General features: G+C 34.0%; 1 protein-coding gene across 1 annotated transcript in view; it reads right to left on the reverse strand.

Annotated features, from left to right (window-relative positions):
* LOC108688772 (latrophilin Cirl-like) overlaps positions 1–17,047 on the reverse strand; it is a 350,771-nt gene that overhangs the window by 17,118 nt on the left and 316,606 nt on the right. The window contains exons 4-8 of the mRNA XM_018195171.1: positions 7,649–7,755; positions 5,077–5,260; positions 4,268–4,446; positions 2,911–3,552; positions 349–760 (exon numbers count right to left, since the gene is read on the reverse strand). Of these exons, the coding sequence (XP_018050660.1) occupies positions 349–760; positions 2,911–3,552; positions 4,268–4,446; positions 5,077–5,260; positions 7,649–7,755 (1,524 nt within the window). The remainder of the gene's footprint in view (positions 1–348; positions 761–2,910; positions 3,553–4,267; positions 4,447–5,076; positions 5,261–7,648; positions 7,756–17,047) is intronic.

The raw sequence follows: 17,047 nt of genomic DNA on the forward strand, positions 1-17,047 counted from the left end.
AAAATTTATAAAAAAATTATGTAATATTAAAAATTAAAAATTACATTTCCAGAATAAAAATAAAAAAATCTTATTCTGAAATGTATCAACTTTAAATAAATCTTTTTATTGAATACCGAATTTGTATAGGATATCGAATCTCTATAACTACGTTTTAAGGAAAAATACTGCACGGATTAAATATAATAACGAATATACTTCCTATTTCCGCGAGTTGTTGCAAGTGTTGTATACAGTTCAGTGGAAACACAGGAAGAGAAAATTGAAAATGAAGAAATAAGAGAAAGACTCCTCAGCACTTTTAGTATTGTACAAAGTGGAAATAGGATCGGGCGAAGGCGAAATTACCTCAAGATGTAATCCCAGAAGACGCAAGTGGGATTGGTGACGTTCTCGACCGCCAGATGTCTGAAATACACTCGAACGGGTTCCGAGAGCTGTATGTGCCGGCCTTTTCCCAAGGACGCCGAGATAACTTTGCTGTTGAGAAGACGAGTAGTGTTCCTCCGCGGCAGTGGCTGGGGATCGTCGTTCATGACGACGGACGGCGGCTCCGCTTGCGGCTGTAGTATCTCCTCGAGTCTGTCAAAGGCCATGAAGACTAGCCGGACGATACCGGCCTCGCTGTTGTCCAGTAAAGCGCCTCTGGTAAGTTCCACGCGATCGTTCGAGACGGTCCACCTTTGCTGGGCGGCTTCGCTCGGGAAAACTTCCAGCTCGTTGCCGATGTTGCGCGCATCCAGTACGCGAACTTCCATTACTGTGGTGAAGACACGCACGCGATTAATTAAGCGAATAAGTGATATCTTTTTCTTGGCGTATTTAACGCGTTTCATGAGAATTCACGGAAAATATGAATTAATTTACAATAAAACAGTAATTATTAAACTTTATACAACGAACATTTATTTTAAAAACATCGAAATTGAAAATTATTTCGTAAGGAATGGATCAATAAATCAATTATTTTCTAATGGTAGAAATTATAGTCAGTTCTTTGTCTCTACTTTTGTTTTCTTTTTCTTTTTTTATGTGACTCTCTACTAATTTATTATTATTAAACTTGTAGTATTAAACTTGTACGCCATGTTTTTTTTCTCAAAACGGTATGGAATACAAAATTTTTATTGATATAATACAGCTTAATACAAAGAAATACTTCTACAGGTCCAATTTAATTTTGCTAAATAGGTCCTGCTAGCTTAATATATAGAAATATAAATAAAAATAACGATAGAAATCGGAACAATTTCATTATTTATAAATAAAATTATACATAAAATTTTGTATGTGATTTTGAAATATAATTTTTTAAAATATAAAATAAAAGCCATTACATAACATTATTAATTAAAAATATATAACATTTTCGCGCAGCTGCGCGTGCTGTATCATAAATTGGAAACTACGCAATAGGAAAAAGTAATTCTTTATTTCTTCGTTTGTTGTATCTACATAATTAAATAAAATTAAAAAGAGTAATTTAATAAAAATTTTGTTTAATTATGTTGTTTAAAATTCATTAAAAAACTCAGTTGCTCCAAATTTACCAAGAGATTTATTTATTGCAAGAAAGAACAATACTCTTTCTCTCTCTCTCTCTCTCTCTCTCTCTCTCTCTCTCTCTCTCTCTCTGCAATCTAAATATAAGTATAATAAATGACTTTATATGTGTGAGCAATTCAGTTTTCTGTGTAAAAATAACACAAAAATGGATTATTACATTTACACGTAGTATAGTATTATTTTTACTGAATCACTGACAGAAAAACTGAATCATTCACACTCATAATTCGTATAAAGTCACTTATTACATACTTGGATTTGGAATGTAGTTTTAACACGTTGTGTAATTTACTGTGAAAGGAGGGATTAAGAATTGATCGCGATATCAATCAATGGCGTTGCCAGGAAGAAGAACTTAATGCGGTTTCGATATTTCTTCTGGAAAGGACATTACACAGCGTCCGACCGGCTGTCGCTCATCAACTGCCCCTCCCCTTCTTTTCTTTTTGCTCTCCGCTGTTATGCAGTTTATCAAGCGTGCATCTGATGATGCACGTACACAGCGGCTCAATCAAGCCGCGACGCACTTCCGGGAAGTAAATCAAGTCGCTCGTAATTCCATCGTCGTTTTGTAATAATAATAGCATGCGCTCGCGCCGTACTCGTCTGGATTATAACGTAATCCGGGCGGGTACTGGAGAATTACGATGGATTCGGATCTGTATTTTATCTAGACTGGAGATTACCGGGTGTTGGATGCGCGAGCGATATAAATCATTCGATCGTTTGCAATGTACGCCGAAGGCGAATGCAACGTGCGTCCGTGACTTTCAAAATACTGAAATGAAAATAATTATTTCGGAGGAAAGACGAATCTAATTACCGTGTTACGTAACTTCACTGTCACGAATTCTTGTGTTTCAAAATGAATGTAATTTGTAATTTTATTGATAACAAACTATATTAATTTACGAATTAATATTATAAATTATGTTTCAAAGATCAAGAAAATTTATAAGTTTGAAACGTATTTTGCCTATATCTGCGTTCACAATTTTCTTTGATATAATAATTTATTTTCTTTTATATTTTAAATTTACAATGTAACAGAAAGTTATAAAATAAATAAAAAGTATATTCTCTCTCTCTCTCTTTCTAGATCTTGTTTAGATTTTAAACTAAATCCTATCTTACATTAATGGAAATCGCAAATGAGATTCTTAACATAATTTCGACATAATGTTCTGTAATTATCTAGGCAATTGGTTACAAGCAAAGATAGTAACTTAATGAAGAGGATATTGAAGTTCTTAATGTCTCCTTACGTGGCTTATAAAGGATAATAAATGCATAGTCCGATAAAATGTTCTGTAGCAATTACCAATCATCATTAGTAGTACTCACATATGTTTTTGCCTTCATGCATAATGGTCTTCTCCTGCAGAAGCGTGTCGGCCAATAAGAAAGCGTTCTCCTCGAGACCGATCAGCAGCGATGTTGCGACCCTCATCTGTTCCTGATGACTAAGATCCTTCCAGGACGCCATTTGCGCCTTGTCGAGCAAATTGCTACCGGTCCTCACTACGCCCTGGAGCAACTCTGTGACGCTGACCTCCCTCTGATTAGAATCTTGGTAGGTTTTAATGTCCAGGGCCATCTTCTCGGCCATATTTTTAATGATCTTCGTAGTTATCATCATGTCGCCGCCGTACAAACCGCGGCTGTTATTTGTGACTTGCGAGAGCTCCCTGCTGATACCGAGAATCACGTCGCCGTCCGTCACACGGTTTTCCAGGGTGGTCAACCAGACTGATCGACACTCGCTCAAATCTGGATTGTCGCGATGCCAGAAGGCGGATTCTCCGCGGGCCAGACACCGCCATCTGGCCAGACCATTGGCACCGCCGGGGCAGCTTTGTACGGCCACGTCGCCAGCCCTGGTCGTGTTCCAGGACAGATTCCGGGCTACTACCGGAGGACACACTTGTCTATAGTCATACCACGGGCTTCCATTCGAAGTAGACTCCGGGTATAGTGTGCTGGGTACTGTAACAGTATGGTTCAATCAGTATGATCACTAAGTGGTCGCCTAAGCTAACGACTACAGTTAACAGCTCGGCGTTAATGCGATACCGACGTCGCGGCGTCCTCGGGGATACAGTTCGGAGTGCAACGATGCTCGAAAATGGAATTTCGGTTAGGAGTCCCCAGGAGATCTTAATGCTTTGTCGCAATCAAAGAAGTGCTATTTACTCACCGGTTTATAAATTACTAACAAGAATGTGTTCATTGTACAATAACAAAAGCAAACAATAACTAAAACTATAATACAACAGATATTGACAACCTGCCTTTAGACACTGTTATCACAATAGCTATAATGCTTTGATCATCTATTATGCTTAGGCGCTGTCTGATACGAACGGCTTATCCTCAAAGTCAATTCATAGATAACCAGGAAACCAGATATATTGTAGCTTAATTATTTCTGTGTAAAGACGTTACCATTGTTATGAAAATATAAGATTATTTCACGTAAACGGTTTCACATAAACGGTTAATTAGTTATCGACAAAGAAATTTCTAAGGATCTCTAAATTCTAAGAATTATTTATATTCGAAGATATGTAAAACGATTTTATAAAAATATCAAAATGGCATTGTTTAGTTCTACCGAGATATCAATGTTAAAAATGGCGTATTTAATGTTATTATATAATGACGTTAACTAATGTTTCCCCAGAAGAAAAGAAAATCTTACCGGTGGTCCTTCGGCTGGTTCTCCAAGGAGCGAAGGTAGATGTTGTCGTAGCTTGAGTGGTCTCAAATATAATCGGCGGCATTGCCGGGCCATTCGCCGGAGAACCATTCGCAGGAGGTATTAAATCCTGATCTTCCTCATCGACTTCGATGTCGGCAGAGGACCTTGTTGACGTAGAACTGAAAATGGAAGGATCTCATTATTATCGATGGTTCTCGTCCACACCGAACTTTATGACGACTATATAGATTATGCTTGATATAAATTAATGACATCAAAGAAAATATTTGTTTTCGTTATACAGACAGTGATTGAAGGAAATTAATGGCCAACGCGCAAAATAATATGCAGTGGGAAAACTTTGTTCCAACATTTTCGTTCTGTTATATTTTTATGTGTATGCATAATAAATATTATACTAAACAATGTTTAATATGTATATTTGATTTCAAATTAAAATCCAAAATACTTGACTTTTCCTCTGGAGCTGGTGAATTTATTGGATATCTATTCAATTATAAATCTCAATTATAAATCTCTATCAAAAGTGTGTTAAACACTTTAATTTTCTTTATATTACGTTTGTGAATTTGAATTACTCTTATTAAAATATATTTATTATTTCTTCTTTTTCATACAAGTTATGTCACTTTAGTTATTTGAATTTAATTGTGCCTTTAACTAACATAAATTAAGTGGGTCTTACAAACTCAACATCAGTAATCTGTGTTAGGTTTTGGCGTCAACTCCGGGGAGTTAACTAATCGAGTCACATATTTCAGACTTTTATGTTTATGTAGCCCACTGACCTCGCCGGCGTCGTTATCGGCATCACTGGAGTGGACGGCGCCGGTGGTTGTTGGTGTGGCTGTTGCGCTGGTGTCGTAATCCTCGAGGGAGGCCTGACAGTTGGCTTAGCGGTGCTCCAGACACTCGGTTGTGAAGTTATGAACCACGGCGGACTCGGCCGGGATGTCGTCGTGGTAGTGGCCGCTGTGAATATTTCGTCAAGATCGCTTTAATGAGGACGGGAAAACGGGCAGTATTTTAGGAAGGAGCTTTAGCACAAGAGGAAAGGGGATCAGACAGTTCGTCTACAAGCTTATTGGATTCAAAGACTGAGTATAATTAAGAAGGAAAACGATTTCAGAGGTGCAGGATATTTAAAGCTTTCGAGAGGTCTCTTCGGCTCAGGAATATCGAAGTGTTCTCTCTTCTCTCTTTTACTCCCTATCTCTCTCTCTCTCTCTCTCTCTCTCTCTCTCTCTCTCTCTCTCTCTCTCTCTCTCTATTTTTCTCCCTTTTCCTCTCAGATTGATATGATGGAAAGTTTATCCACCGCGTCGAATTTATATTAGACTCTTGTTAATCATTCGATAGAGTTTGAACGAACTGTCTGTACTTTGCGTATATTCCCGATAGACCGAAGGGAATGAGATATCCGGGGTTTGGAAATACCGAGGTACTCTCATCTCTGTTTTTCTTGGCTCACTACGTTGGAAAGAGCTTATCCACTGTATCGGATTTATATCAGATTTTTGTTAATCGTAATTATTCGATAGAGCGCTTAAGTAAATCTCTTTTCGAAAACATTAAATATAGATATAATAAATAATATTTGAATTTTATTAGAATATTTAATGCGTTTAACTGATTAAACTAGTTTGCAGATTTAAATTTATGTTGTGATAAAATATAAATAGTAAAACAAGACTTTTAAAAAGAAATAATGCAAAAGAGACACGACAATTTTTAGATTATAACAACTTTGAAATTTTATTAAAATAAAAAATTTAAAAAAAATAAAAATATTATATAAGCACAAATAATACAGGCATAAAAATTTTTTTTAATTTGGCGATTAGGCCATGGTATTTTTATACGTATTTTGACGTTCTAAAGTGGAATCCGAAGTTTAATTGCTCCATCATGTTACAATTTTTCTCTATCGACGGATAGAGAGAGAGAGAGAGAGAGAGAGAGAGAGAGAGAGTTCGATTTTTCAATATATTTAACCTACTAACTTAGATATTAACTTTATAAACTTGTATATTATCATTGAACTTATTTTCATTCATTTATCTCAACTTGTATATTAAAAATCAGACCACAAATATCTAAAAGTATTGGAAAATTGAGTTATTTTCCGTTGATAAAAAAAATTATAATGTGATGGAGCAATTTAGATATCGAATTTGATTTCAGACTGTCAAAATATATAAGAACATCATGGACTAGTTTCTGAATCAAATATTAAATTTTGTTTCGTGTGCTTATATAATTACTAAGTACTTCCATTAAAATTATCTCGTCTATGAAAAGTCTATTGTCATTTTTCTCCAACATCAAAGATAAAAGAAAATTTTCTGCTTTTTTCTTGAAAAGGATGAGTTTTATAATTGCTGAGAGAATATTATGAATAAAAATTAAACACTCTGCCAGTATATAAATCGTTCAAAGGACATTTCGCGAATAAGACATTCAAATGGTCAAAGAATAGATAGGTAGAGAAAAAGAGAGACAGAATATAAGAGATTAGACTGCACAGCTCCATATCGCGACTAAATCTAGCCGTGAAGGGGAAAACGATCTTTAACCTCCAAGATGGCGACGACAGTTAATTCCAGAACGGGATGGTCCACGTATTTCGCGATACTATCTCTATAGAGGTCATCTTTATTGTCCGAAAGGGTTTGCGATAAGGTAAAATACCAAACGTCGCTGATATTCATTACGATAATCGCGTGCGTAAAGGTAAAACGCTTACGTGCAAATCGAAAAGAGAAGAGGAATCGATTTCTGTGACAATGTTGGAAACTACAAAGACTGTTTGCTAATATATATTGATAGCGTAGAACTGGAACCCGATCTGTTGAACACGAGATTGCGAGACACATGAAAACAACGATGGAAGATAAATAGGAAAGACGAAGAGGATTATTTAGGTATCATTATTAGAAAGTAACAACATGTTGAAGGAAAACAAATTGATATTTGCATTTAATATATACCATATATTTAACATTATATTAAAATGATTTAAATGTTTAAACATTATTTTAATGATTTTACTAAATATTGATTATATCAATTATGCTGATTGTTAATTATACTAACACAAAAATTCAAGAAAAAAGCGTTAATAATAAATAATGTAAAAAAAAATTAGTTTAAAAAAAGTGTATATATTTCAAATAAATTGTCAAAATTTATTTTTCAAATTGCATCTCAAAAAAATATCTCAAAAATAATTGTGCTATTTATACTTTTAAAAACAATTATGATGAGTTTTGTGGAATTTCCTGCAAAGGAATAATGTCCAATAACGTTAAAAAAAATTACAAGATAAAATTGGGGTAAAAATGGAAGAGCTTTACTTACCGGACACGCATCGATAATGCGCTTCGAGATATTTGTGTGTATTCGGGCAAGGATCGCCGAATTGCAGCGTAGACGCAACGATGCTGCAGTTCTGCTGGTCGTTGCACCTGCACGGGGATTCGACTCGCGTTTAACAAAATGACTATGGTACACCCTTACCACGTGTACCGCCATGGATCCAGCCCTGTTTCTTTCCTTTCCTCCATAGATGGGAAAAAAGAGCAATGCTCTTGGAGAGAAACTTTTTCGTCGAAATTCGTCCAAAATTCGTTCAACTCGTATTCTTTTATTGAAGCCTAACAGCCTTAGTGTAATAAGTTTATGAATATTGTTATTCTTAATTCTTGAGTTTTTCTTCACGATTCATTCATTTCAAAGAAAAATATTTGTAAAATATTAGTTATTTAAGCGTTATTGTTTTTCAATATTAGAGGATTATTATAAAAAGTAAATCAATCAGGCAAAATTATAAAATAGTAAAAAAATTGAATTAAATAATAAAGAAAAATTTGATTTTTTTCTAATATCAAATAAAATTATAAAACAAAATAATAAAAAAAAGTTATTTATAAAAGAAAAAAATTTTTAAGGTATATAATGTCTGAGCATATTGTTTAACATCGATGATCAGGTTATAAGACGAAATAAATCTTTGCTCTTCAAATTACAATTCCAAGATCATGAGGCTCTTTCGCAGCACATGAACGAAAGACGAATCTCTTGAGATTTCTCGCGTAAATCCGCAGCCGCGAAAAACGACATCGGAATAGAAAAATGTGAACCAACCTAAACACTGGTAGTGAGCCTCGATGTACTTTCCGGTCCCAGGACAAGGGTCTTCCTCGAAAACGTCGCTGCGCACGTCCACCGAACAGGAATTACGATGATTGCACCTGCAATCGTCACGTGTGCGAAAATGTCACCCAGCGGAACGACTTTATAGAGATTTCCAAATTCTTCGTAAAATCACTAGCTGAGAATCAGGTGAGCACAACGACCCCGCGTATTACTATTTCGAGACTTGCGTAGGTTTAACTCTCTTTCCCTCAAAAATCTTTTTTAATATTTAACAAAATATTTATGCTTGATATTTTGCTTAGTCATACTCTATAATTTGATATACAAAATTTCGAAAGACATAATAGGAAGTATGATTAAATTAAAAAATTTTTTTCGCTTTTATAAAATTCACAAAGGATTTCACTGCATTTAAAGGCTAAATTTGGTACACATTTTAGTAGCAAGTGATAATCAATTTATGAAGTGTATTAAATCATTTTATATTTCTCGAGCATTTTCGAAAATCTTCGCTCAGAGAACAAAAGCAATTTGTTAGTCTCACTGCAATTTTGGAACAAAAGCTCGGTTCTCCCGTTCGCGGAGCTTCGTTGCATCCGTTATATCACGGTTGTTCACGTGTGTATGTATGTGTTAGCGTGTGACAGTAGGACAATGGGTTAGTAATGACACGTTCGCAACAGTTTCAGACATAAGCACAAGTTAGGCGCTCGAGGTAAGACAGACGAGGATTCTAGTCCCAGATCCGGACAAACGAACGTATGTGTGCATGAGAGAATATGTATATAGAGAAGTGTGTCAGCACCGAATTACAGAGCCCGCCCACAATATCCCACGGTGTATATATACAAAGATTAACCGCATGCAGAGAATGTTCCTCCATTTCGAACGTGAACGAATTATTTGCGCAGCTTGCGTTTGCGACAAATTATGTCGATATATTTATATAAATTCGTATCACTTGACTTTTACATGCGGTAACGATTCATTTCTAGATAATGGCGACGGTAATGAGATCTGGGTTTCTTTATTCAACTAAATTAACATTCGTAATGAAACTAATGTTGTTGCGTTAAAACCGATTCGCCGATTCGTTTGAGTGTGCTTCGCTGACTGAAAAGATAACACAGATCTTTTTTTCGCAGAACTTTCCGTTAATTTAGTTTTGCGTTTGTTAAATCTTTCTCTCTCTCATGGTGTATTTGAAGCTCGTGTTAACAGAGAGAATAATCATGGCGAATTTTACCCGCGTGACAAAGTAAATTTTTCTTGTGCACGCGAAATCGCGACACTTTAAAGGACAAAGCGGCGCGGCTCGTCGGCGATCGTTAGGTTGCGGAATTATTCTCTTTCGAGAGAATCTCGGCAATTCACCGCCGCGTTCTCGCTATAACTACGGAACTTGAAAATATTTAGTATCACAGTATTGTCGTAATAAACTTTCCACCCCGCCGAACTGCCGAGCACGCTTGACATGATTTCTTTCCGTTAAAGATTTCTTCGTTGACAGATTTTCAAAGAGGAACTCTCTCGGAAATTTTCCCTCAAAGTACAATAAGGATGGACAGAGTGTTTCATCTCAAGACGAAGGTTTCAATTAAATATCAGCCAATTTTTTACAACTTGCATTAAAGTAATTTAAAATAATCGCCCGATAAAGACAATTTATTCTTTATAGTAATATATGTGTTTTATGTGTGTATAGTTAGATGAAATCTAAATCGTTCCTGACCTATCGCACTTCTTTTAAATGGAATCTATATTCATTTAATGGAATATATAGTTCCATGAAAAAATTTGTATTTAATTATAAAATTATATTGCTAAATATAAATATTGATCTCTTACTGATTCATATCTATATAACATGTATTTTCACTTTTCACACGTATAATATATAAATTTTCAATTCCAATCACTTTTTTGTAGAAACTATACATCTGATACATCTGATACATCCTTAATTCTCTTTTCTTTGTTAGAAGCGTGATAACATAGAAGTATTGCTGTTACATTTCAACAAATGATTAATTAAAGGAAAATTAGATAATTAAAGTGGTTCTTTATTCAATTATGTGGTTCCATTCCATTCATAAAATCAAACATAAAAGTATTTTGTATCGAAAAATAGAGATCATAGCTCAATTTTATGCATAAGAGTTTAAAAATTTTATTTATACCTTTGCTTAATCCATCAAAGTAGTATTCCAAGATAGTAGATGCGAACTTTGCACCTACAGGTTGTTTATCGCAACGCGACTCGACGATCGTTGCGCTTGTTTTAATGGTCCATTCGCTAGTCCGAGATTACCCAGCGGACATAAAGGTTGTCGTTGCACAAGTGCAATATCATTCGGCGAAACTGAGATTTAACGTAACAATTTTATGAGAGCGCGATGTAATGCGATACTTCATTCGCAAGTGCGACCAGCGTCGCAGAAATTAAATTATCTTGCTTTGATCCTTGAACGCTGGAAAATCCAAGTTGCCGTGTTGTAAATGTTATTTTTTTTTGAAGCGATTGAATGAAATTAAGATAGATCCGTGCTCAGTAAATTGTGACTAATTCAATATTAACTAATTCAACATTATTATTCTGTTTAAAGTGGATGTGAAATTTTGACTGTTTTTCAGTTAAACTGAAAAAAATTCCGAGATATATAGATATATTATAAATCTCGGAATTTTTTTATTTTAGTTAGCTGAAAAACTCAGCATCCTCCTTTATTACATCATTATATCATTCTGATTAATAAGATAGAAAAACTCTTAAAAAGTAAAAAATTTGTACAGAAAATAGATTTTATATTAAACACAAAAAAAAGATTTTTTTTTATAGTAGCTGTAATTTTGTTATAATATATTTGCTATCGTAACTATAAATTTATAAACTATAGCAAAATGGTTTGCTATTGCTGCTATAATATAAATATCACAGCTAAGACATTAGCTATGATATCTATATTTTAGTTGTCCATATTTTACACCTGCCATTTACCATGTTCTTAGTTACGACAGCTACTTTCTTTTTTCAAATAAAATTATTAAATATCAAATTCTAATCGCCAATAATAAGAGAGAAACAAGTTTTTTTGAATAAAATATTAGTAAAAAAAATAAATTTTAGAAAAAATACATTTTAAATCAAGAACAAAGCAATAGGATTAAAAAATACATTTATGCTAATTTTTTTTAAATTTTAAGATTGAAAGTCTATTAAAGGATATTTTTAAAGTATTCGATGGCAAAAATTTATTTGAAGCATTTTACTTTTCAATGAATATTTTAGATGTTTAAAATGAATGTAACAGTAGATTCTTTCTTTTATTGATTTTAATTCACATAATAATCGCGCGCAAGAACTGTAGCGGTCACTGTTTGCGTCAGTTTACGGTCGTCGCTTCCCAAAATTCTTGCGGGTACGCCGCGAGCACAAGTCGAAAGCGAGTCGAGAGCGAATCAAGAGCGAATTCAAAGTGTATCGACGTTTCAGTACGTAAACAATCGATTCATTGTCAGTTGAACAGTGATTGAACATATTTCTCTTCATCCGCAATGTGCGTTATTCGCGAGTGTCGCGAATACCGAACGAGTTAAGGCACATATCACACTATGCATTGCAGATTAAGGATTGCGAATTGAAGATTAGAATTCAATCAATCAGAAAGAAATGAATTGAAATTAAAATAATCTAACTGGTTAAATTCTAATCTCTGATTTGCAATCCTCAATCTCCAATACGTAGTGTAAAACCAGATTAGAGCTTGAGTTTGAGATTAAATTTTATCAGTTAAAATAAAGGTTATTAAACTTAACATTAATTTTGTTTCTTTCGATTGGTTAATTTGTTAATTGATTAATCAATCTCAATTTCTGATACGCGCTTTAACAGAACATTTGACATTCCGGTCAATCCGCAGCGGATCTAAGTCCTGAAGCGAATCTAGGATCAGTATTCATATAGTTCGTTTTTATTTCAAGATTGTGGTTAGGTATATCATATGGCGAATTCGATTGAATGCATTAGTACATAGCCATTGCACTATTTTAACCTGAATGTGAAAGTGAAATGCAAATATTTTGAATTATAAAATACGTGAAATATTTTATCAAGCAACAATATAAATATATTCAAAATTACGCAGTTTTTAACTAGTAGTTTAACTCGTTGCTGTAGTATTTATATTAAATACACTTCTTTATGTCAATTTGTATATGACGATAGTGCATCCAATGCGCTGATCCGAGAATAGTCACCTGATTTTTTTTTACATAAACGATAATCTGAAGTGTTTTTACACCTCAATTAAAATCACTCTTGCTAACAGCATATTATTATATATTATTGTATTTATATTACTGTTTTCCGATTTATTATTATTTGAGAATATTATGAATATTATGATTTTAATTTTACAATTTTCTAAAAAAAGTAAGTAGAAATAAATATTAAACAGAATAAGCACGTAAAATAATTTGTAGCAGTATACATAACAAAAAAATAGAGATAAATATAAAGATTTTAATTAATTAATGCTTTTTTATTGCAAGCTTTCGAAATTGTATATTTAAAGATACGTAATAAAAATAATTAATAAAAAAGAAAAAACATGTTAAAATTTGAATAATATTTCACAATTCATATTTTTTCGCTGCTGTCATATAAAAATACTCTAGGTGATTATTCCCAGGTTAATATAATATACGTGTATATAGATACATTCATTATGTATTTATTTTGTTAATTGAAATATTAAGATATTAAAATATTGATGTCTTAAGAATTTATATGACTGTGATTGATTTATGATACTTTAAGACAGTACTTAAGACCGTCTTAAATATAAGAACGAACTATAAATATCGGCCGATGTCTCTTCTATTGAGAGAGATGCCAAAAAGCTCAATATCGTGCACATTGGAAGCTTTATATCTAGTGTCTGAGTAAAGTATCGACCAGCATCAGAGGATCATTGTTGGACAATTAATCGAAACAAGGAATTGCTGGCTTCGCTACGACATTCGGCAAGCAGTGAGTGAATAATTTATATTATAATTATAAGCTCTTTATTCTGTACTTTGTTAAATAAAATAATGGAATTCATTAAATAAAAGAGATAATGTTCAATATTTTGCTCGATATTTTTTTTTGTTAATCTTCTTTTGGTTTTTATTCCTTCAAGGAAATGCAATAAATTAAGTGTGCTTTGTATAATCAAAGTTGTAAGATTTTTTTCGTTATTCGAATTCTCTGCAATTGATATTCTAAGGAGAAACAAAGTTCCTTTAGATTAGCTGAGAATGATGAGAAAAAAATTAAAAATCTGAAGGAAGATAATAGTTTTACCACTAATAGTATTGCCAGGAGAATAATTTCTTAACATTCTAATTTTTATAAAATGTCGATACGAATAATATTGGATGATAAATCTTAGTGATATTACATTTTTGTACTTTTCGTGTTCAGGAATTTCTCGTGCTCTCGAAATATTTCGGAGAAACGGCGCACGATGATATTTCGGTATGAGGCGTCTTTCCGGCATTATCTTCTGCTTGTTATTTCGGGATTATGAGTTTTCGCGGGGCTTTTTGCATGCGCCAAACACTAAAAGTACGTTCGCGAAATTCGATCAAGTGTCAGACAGATGACACGTCGTATAACACAGTGTAATTCCGAAATCCCTAGGACAGCAGAAATTTATAGACGCTTTCTCATGGTGACGGACGGCGCGGGTTATTTCACCGGAAGAATCATCGGAAAATCAATTGCGAACAAACGAAACGACGAAATTCTTATCGTTCTAGCGAGAGAATCGAACACTGTCGATATGTTGTCGCAGTTCAGGCAAAGTATCGACAGAACGCAAAGTTCTGCGCTTCTGATATTTGGATCCGTTCGAGATTAATTCGTTACAATGGGAATAACAATTTCAATTATTAGGCAGTTGTGTCATCAATAATAATTACCGAATTATAGTATTTTGTTCCTGCGTTATTAACGCTTGAATAGCTTTTCGAGCGTGATAGCGAATCTCGTCTATTTTGCCCAGTGAATTTGTGCCAATGATATAAAAAAAGGATCGACAGCGGGATTAACAACGATTAAAGCCGCAGTAATAAATATATCTATGTTATAACTATGGTTTATTAATTATGCATCGAGCAGTGTTACATTGTAATTATTCATACGATTCGCATAACAGTTTCCAATATCGTGACGTAAATGTGGTCGCGATATCGGTGGCGTTTCATCAACAACCGAAATTACAGTGTAGTCAATTATAACGCACTGACGCTTTTATTTGTTTAACAGGATGTGTCGACGAGGCTATCGTTTTCTCAATGTTAAATGATAACATCGATTTCTGATAATGAAGTTTCCTTGATAATATTCGTTCGTTAAGTATTGGATTTAAATTAAGTATCTGTCTTAAACGTGCGACTATGCCAGCGAAATAAAATAGACGTATCCGCAACCGATAAAAACAATAGTCGAATAATTAAGATGTGAAAAGTTATCGTTATTATTAAAACATTGTCTGCTCTTAATCTTAGATCCAATTTTCTCCAATTTCATCGTGAATACTCGGTTCTAATTTTAAACGAATATAAAGATTGTATACTTTAATTTCGTAGAAAAGTAATTTTCTTTCCGAATGCTGACTGATTATTTGGAAAAGATGTTTATAGTAGAAATTAAAATTTAATAATGTTTATTAAACTCTTTCTATATGTTAATTATACGTTAACAATTAATGTAACTATTTTCGTATATATTTTTAACTTATCGAAGAGAGATATATGTTTTCTTATAAAATTTGTATTTCAATACGGTAGGTATTCAAAAATTTAAGAACGAACAAAATTCGTGCAGACACATATTTTTTGTATCAAAAGTTCATTATTCAACTATATAAACAAACATCTTATCATTTATGTGCAATTTAATTTTGTGAGCGAATTATATGATTGAATATTAATCTAACTGTTGAATTCGTAATGTCAAATTATATCCAATTTGAGTTATTTTCAATTATTAATTCTATTCACATTCGCCACTGCTTCTCAATACGTCGTTAATTTAACTTAATAAATAGGCATTAAAAATAATGACGTTATTTACTAAATGCATATGCTAATATACACGTTGTTTAGTTTGAAACTAATCATAGAAATGGATTGAGTTACATTTCGATACACATAAAAATTAAAAAGTATCTAATAATGTAGATGAAAAATTTTCTCAAAACAAGATCAAAATAGTCATTAATTTCGCGAATTCGGAACGGCTGTTGGATATTTCTGTCTCTCTCTCTCTCTCTCTCTCTCTCTCTCTCTCTCTCTCTGTTTTTTTTCTTATGCTCGCCCACACCCTTCTATCTGATTCCATCCCCATCGTCAGGTATCGTCCGGCTTGTACGATGGAATATAACGAGGGTAAACGTAATTTCAGACGGTAAACTACGAGCGAGCACGAAAAATCGCCATTTCGCGGATGTTGCGCCGTTTATTATTAAGGCAGACCCTCTCTCTCTCCCTCCCTACGGTTACTCACCCTGTTCGCTTTGTCTTTCTTTTTTTGACGTGCATACACAAACATACTTGCCAGTAGCCTCGCTATAATGATCGATTCGATGGTGATTCAGCTCTTTTCCCCGCGGCGTTCGTGGTTAATATCGGCTCGACGGGGTTCTGTTGTATGATATTATTATTCGTCTGCTGATTCATCGCGACATTTCTGTCCACTGCGTGAATAAAAGTGGGTAACTCGTAAGTTGCGTACGAAACAGATATTTCCAACTTGTTCATACAATCTTTAATTGTAACATTTTTCTAAGAAATCGCAGATGGAAATCCTATCTTGCTTGTATAAAGTTTTAGCCATTTTATTTTTATTCTATTTAAGTTAGACCGTGCTTTACAACTTTTCTTATTATCTTACAATTAGCGAAGTATTCAACATTAATTCAACCAACATCCGTCTATAAATTTATAACAACGTGAAAAATCCGTATCTAATTTTACTGTTTTTGTCAACGATCCGTTTTTCTATCGATTTTAAGGAAATTAAATTTCTTTCTTTGTTATTGTCGCAAAAGCATTGAAACCTACTTGGATGCATATAGGTATCCACGGCAACGAATGGATTAATCGCGCACATAATCCGCGCGAGTAAAAGCGCTCGGTCGCGTAAGCGGAGCTTAAAAGCGCTCCGCGTGTCGTCGGTAATCCCCGCGATTTAACGAGGCGCGTGTTTGCAAACTATGCTGCATTGTATATCTACGTGCATCTTGCGGGACTCGAATCGCCTCGTGCTCTACCAGTAAGAAACTTGTCGCCCAGTAAGCGAGCTACGAACCATCCCGGTGAGAAAGCCCCCGTAAACTGGAATCGTGTGCATCGCGCGTGGACTAAACTGCGGTCTGAAACTGCGCCATTAGGATGCTCCTAAAACAGCATTTCCGGTACCTATCGCGAATACGTGACGAACATAATTTTGCGGGTTAAAAGTTTCGTCACGTTGTGAGAGAACAAATCGGCAAATCCGTATGATTTAAAAACTGTACTTGTTATTATGTATAGTTATTTTATATATATATA

The sequence above is a fragment of the Atta colombica genome, unplaced genomic scaffold, assembly GCF_001594045.1.
Source record: "Atta colombica isolate Treedump-2 unplaced genomic scaffold, Acol1.0 scaffold238, whole genome shotgun sequence".
Classification (NCBI taxonomy): Eukaryota; Metazoa; Arthropoda; class Insecta; order Hymenoptera; family Formicidae; genus Atta; species Atta colombica.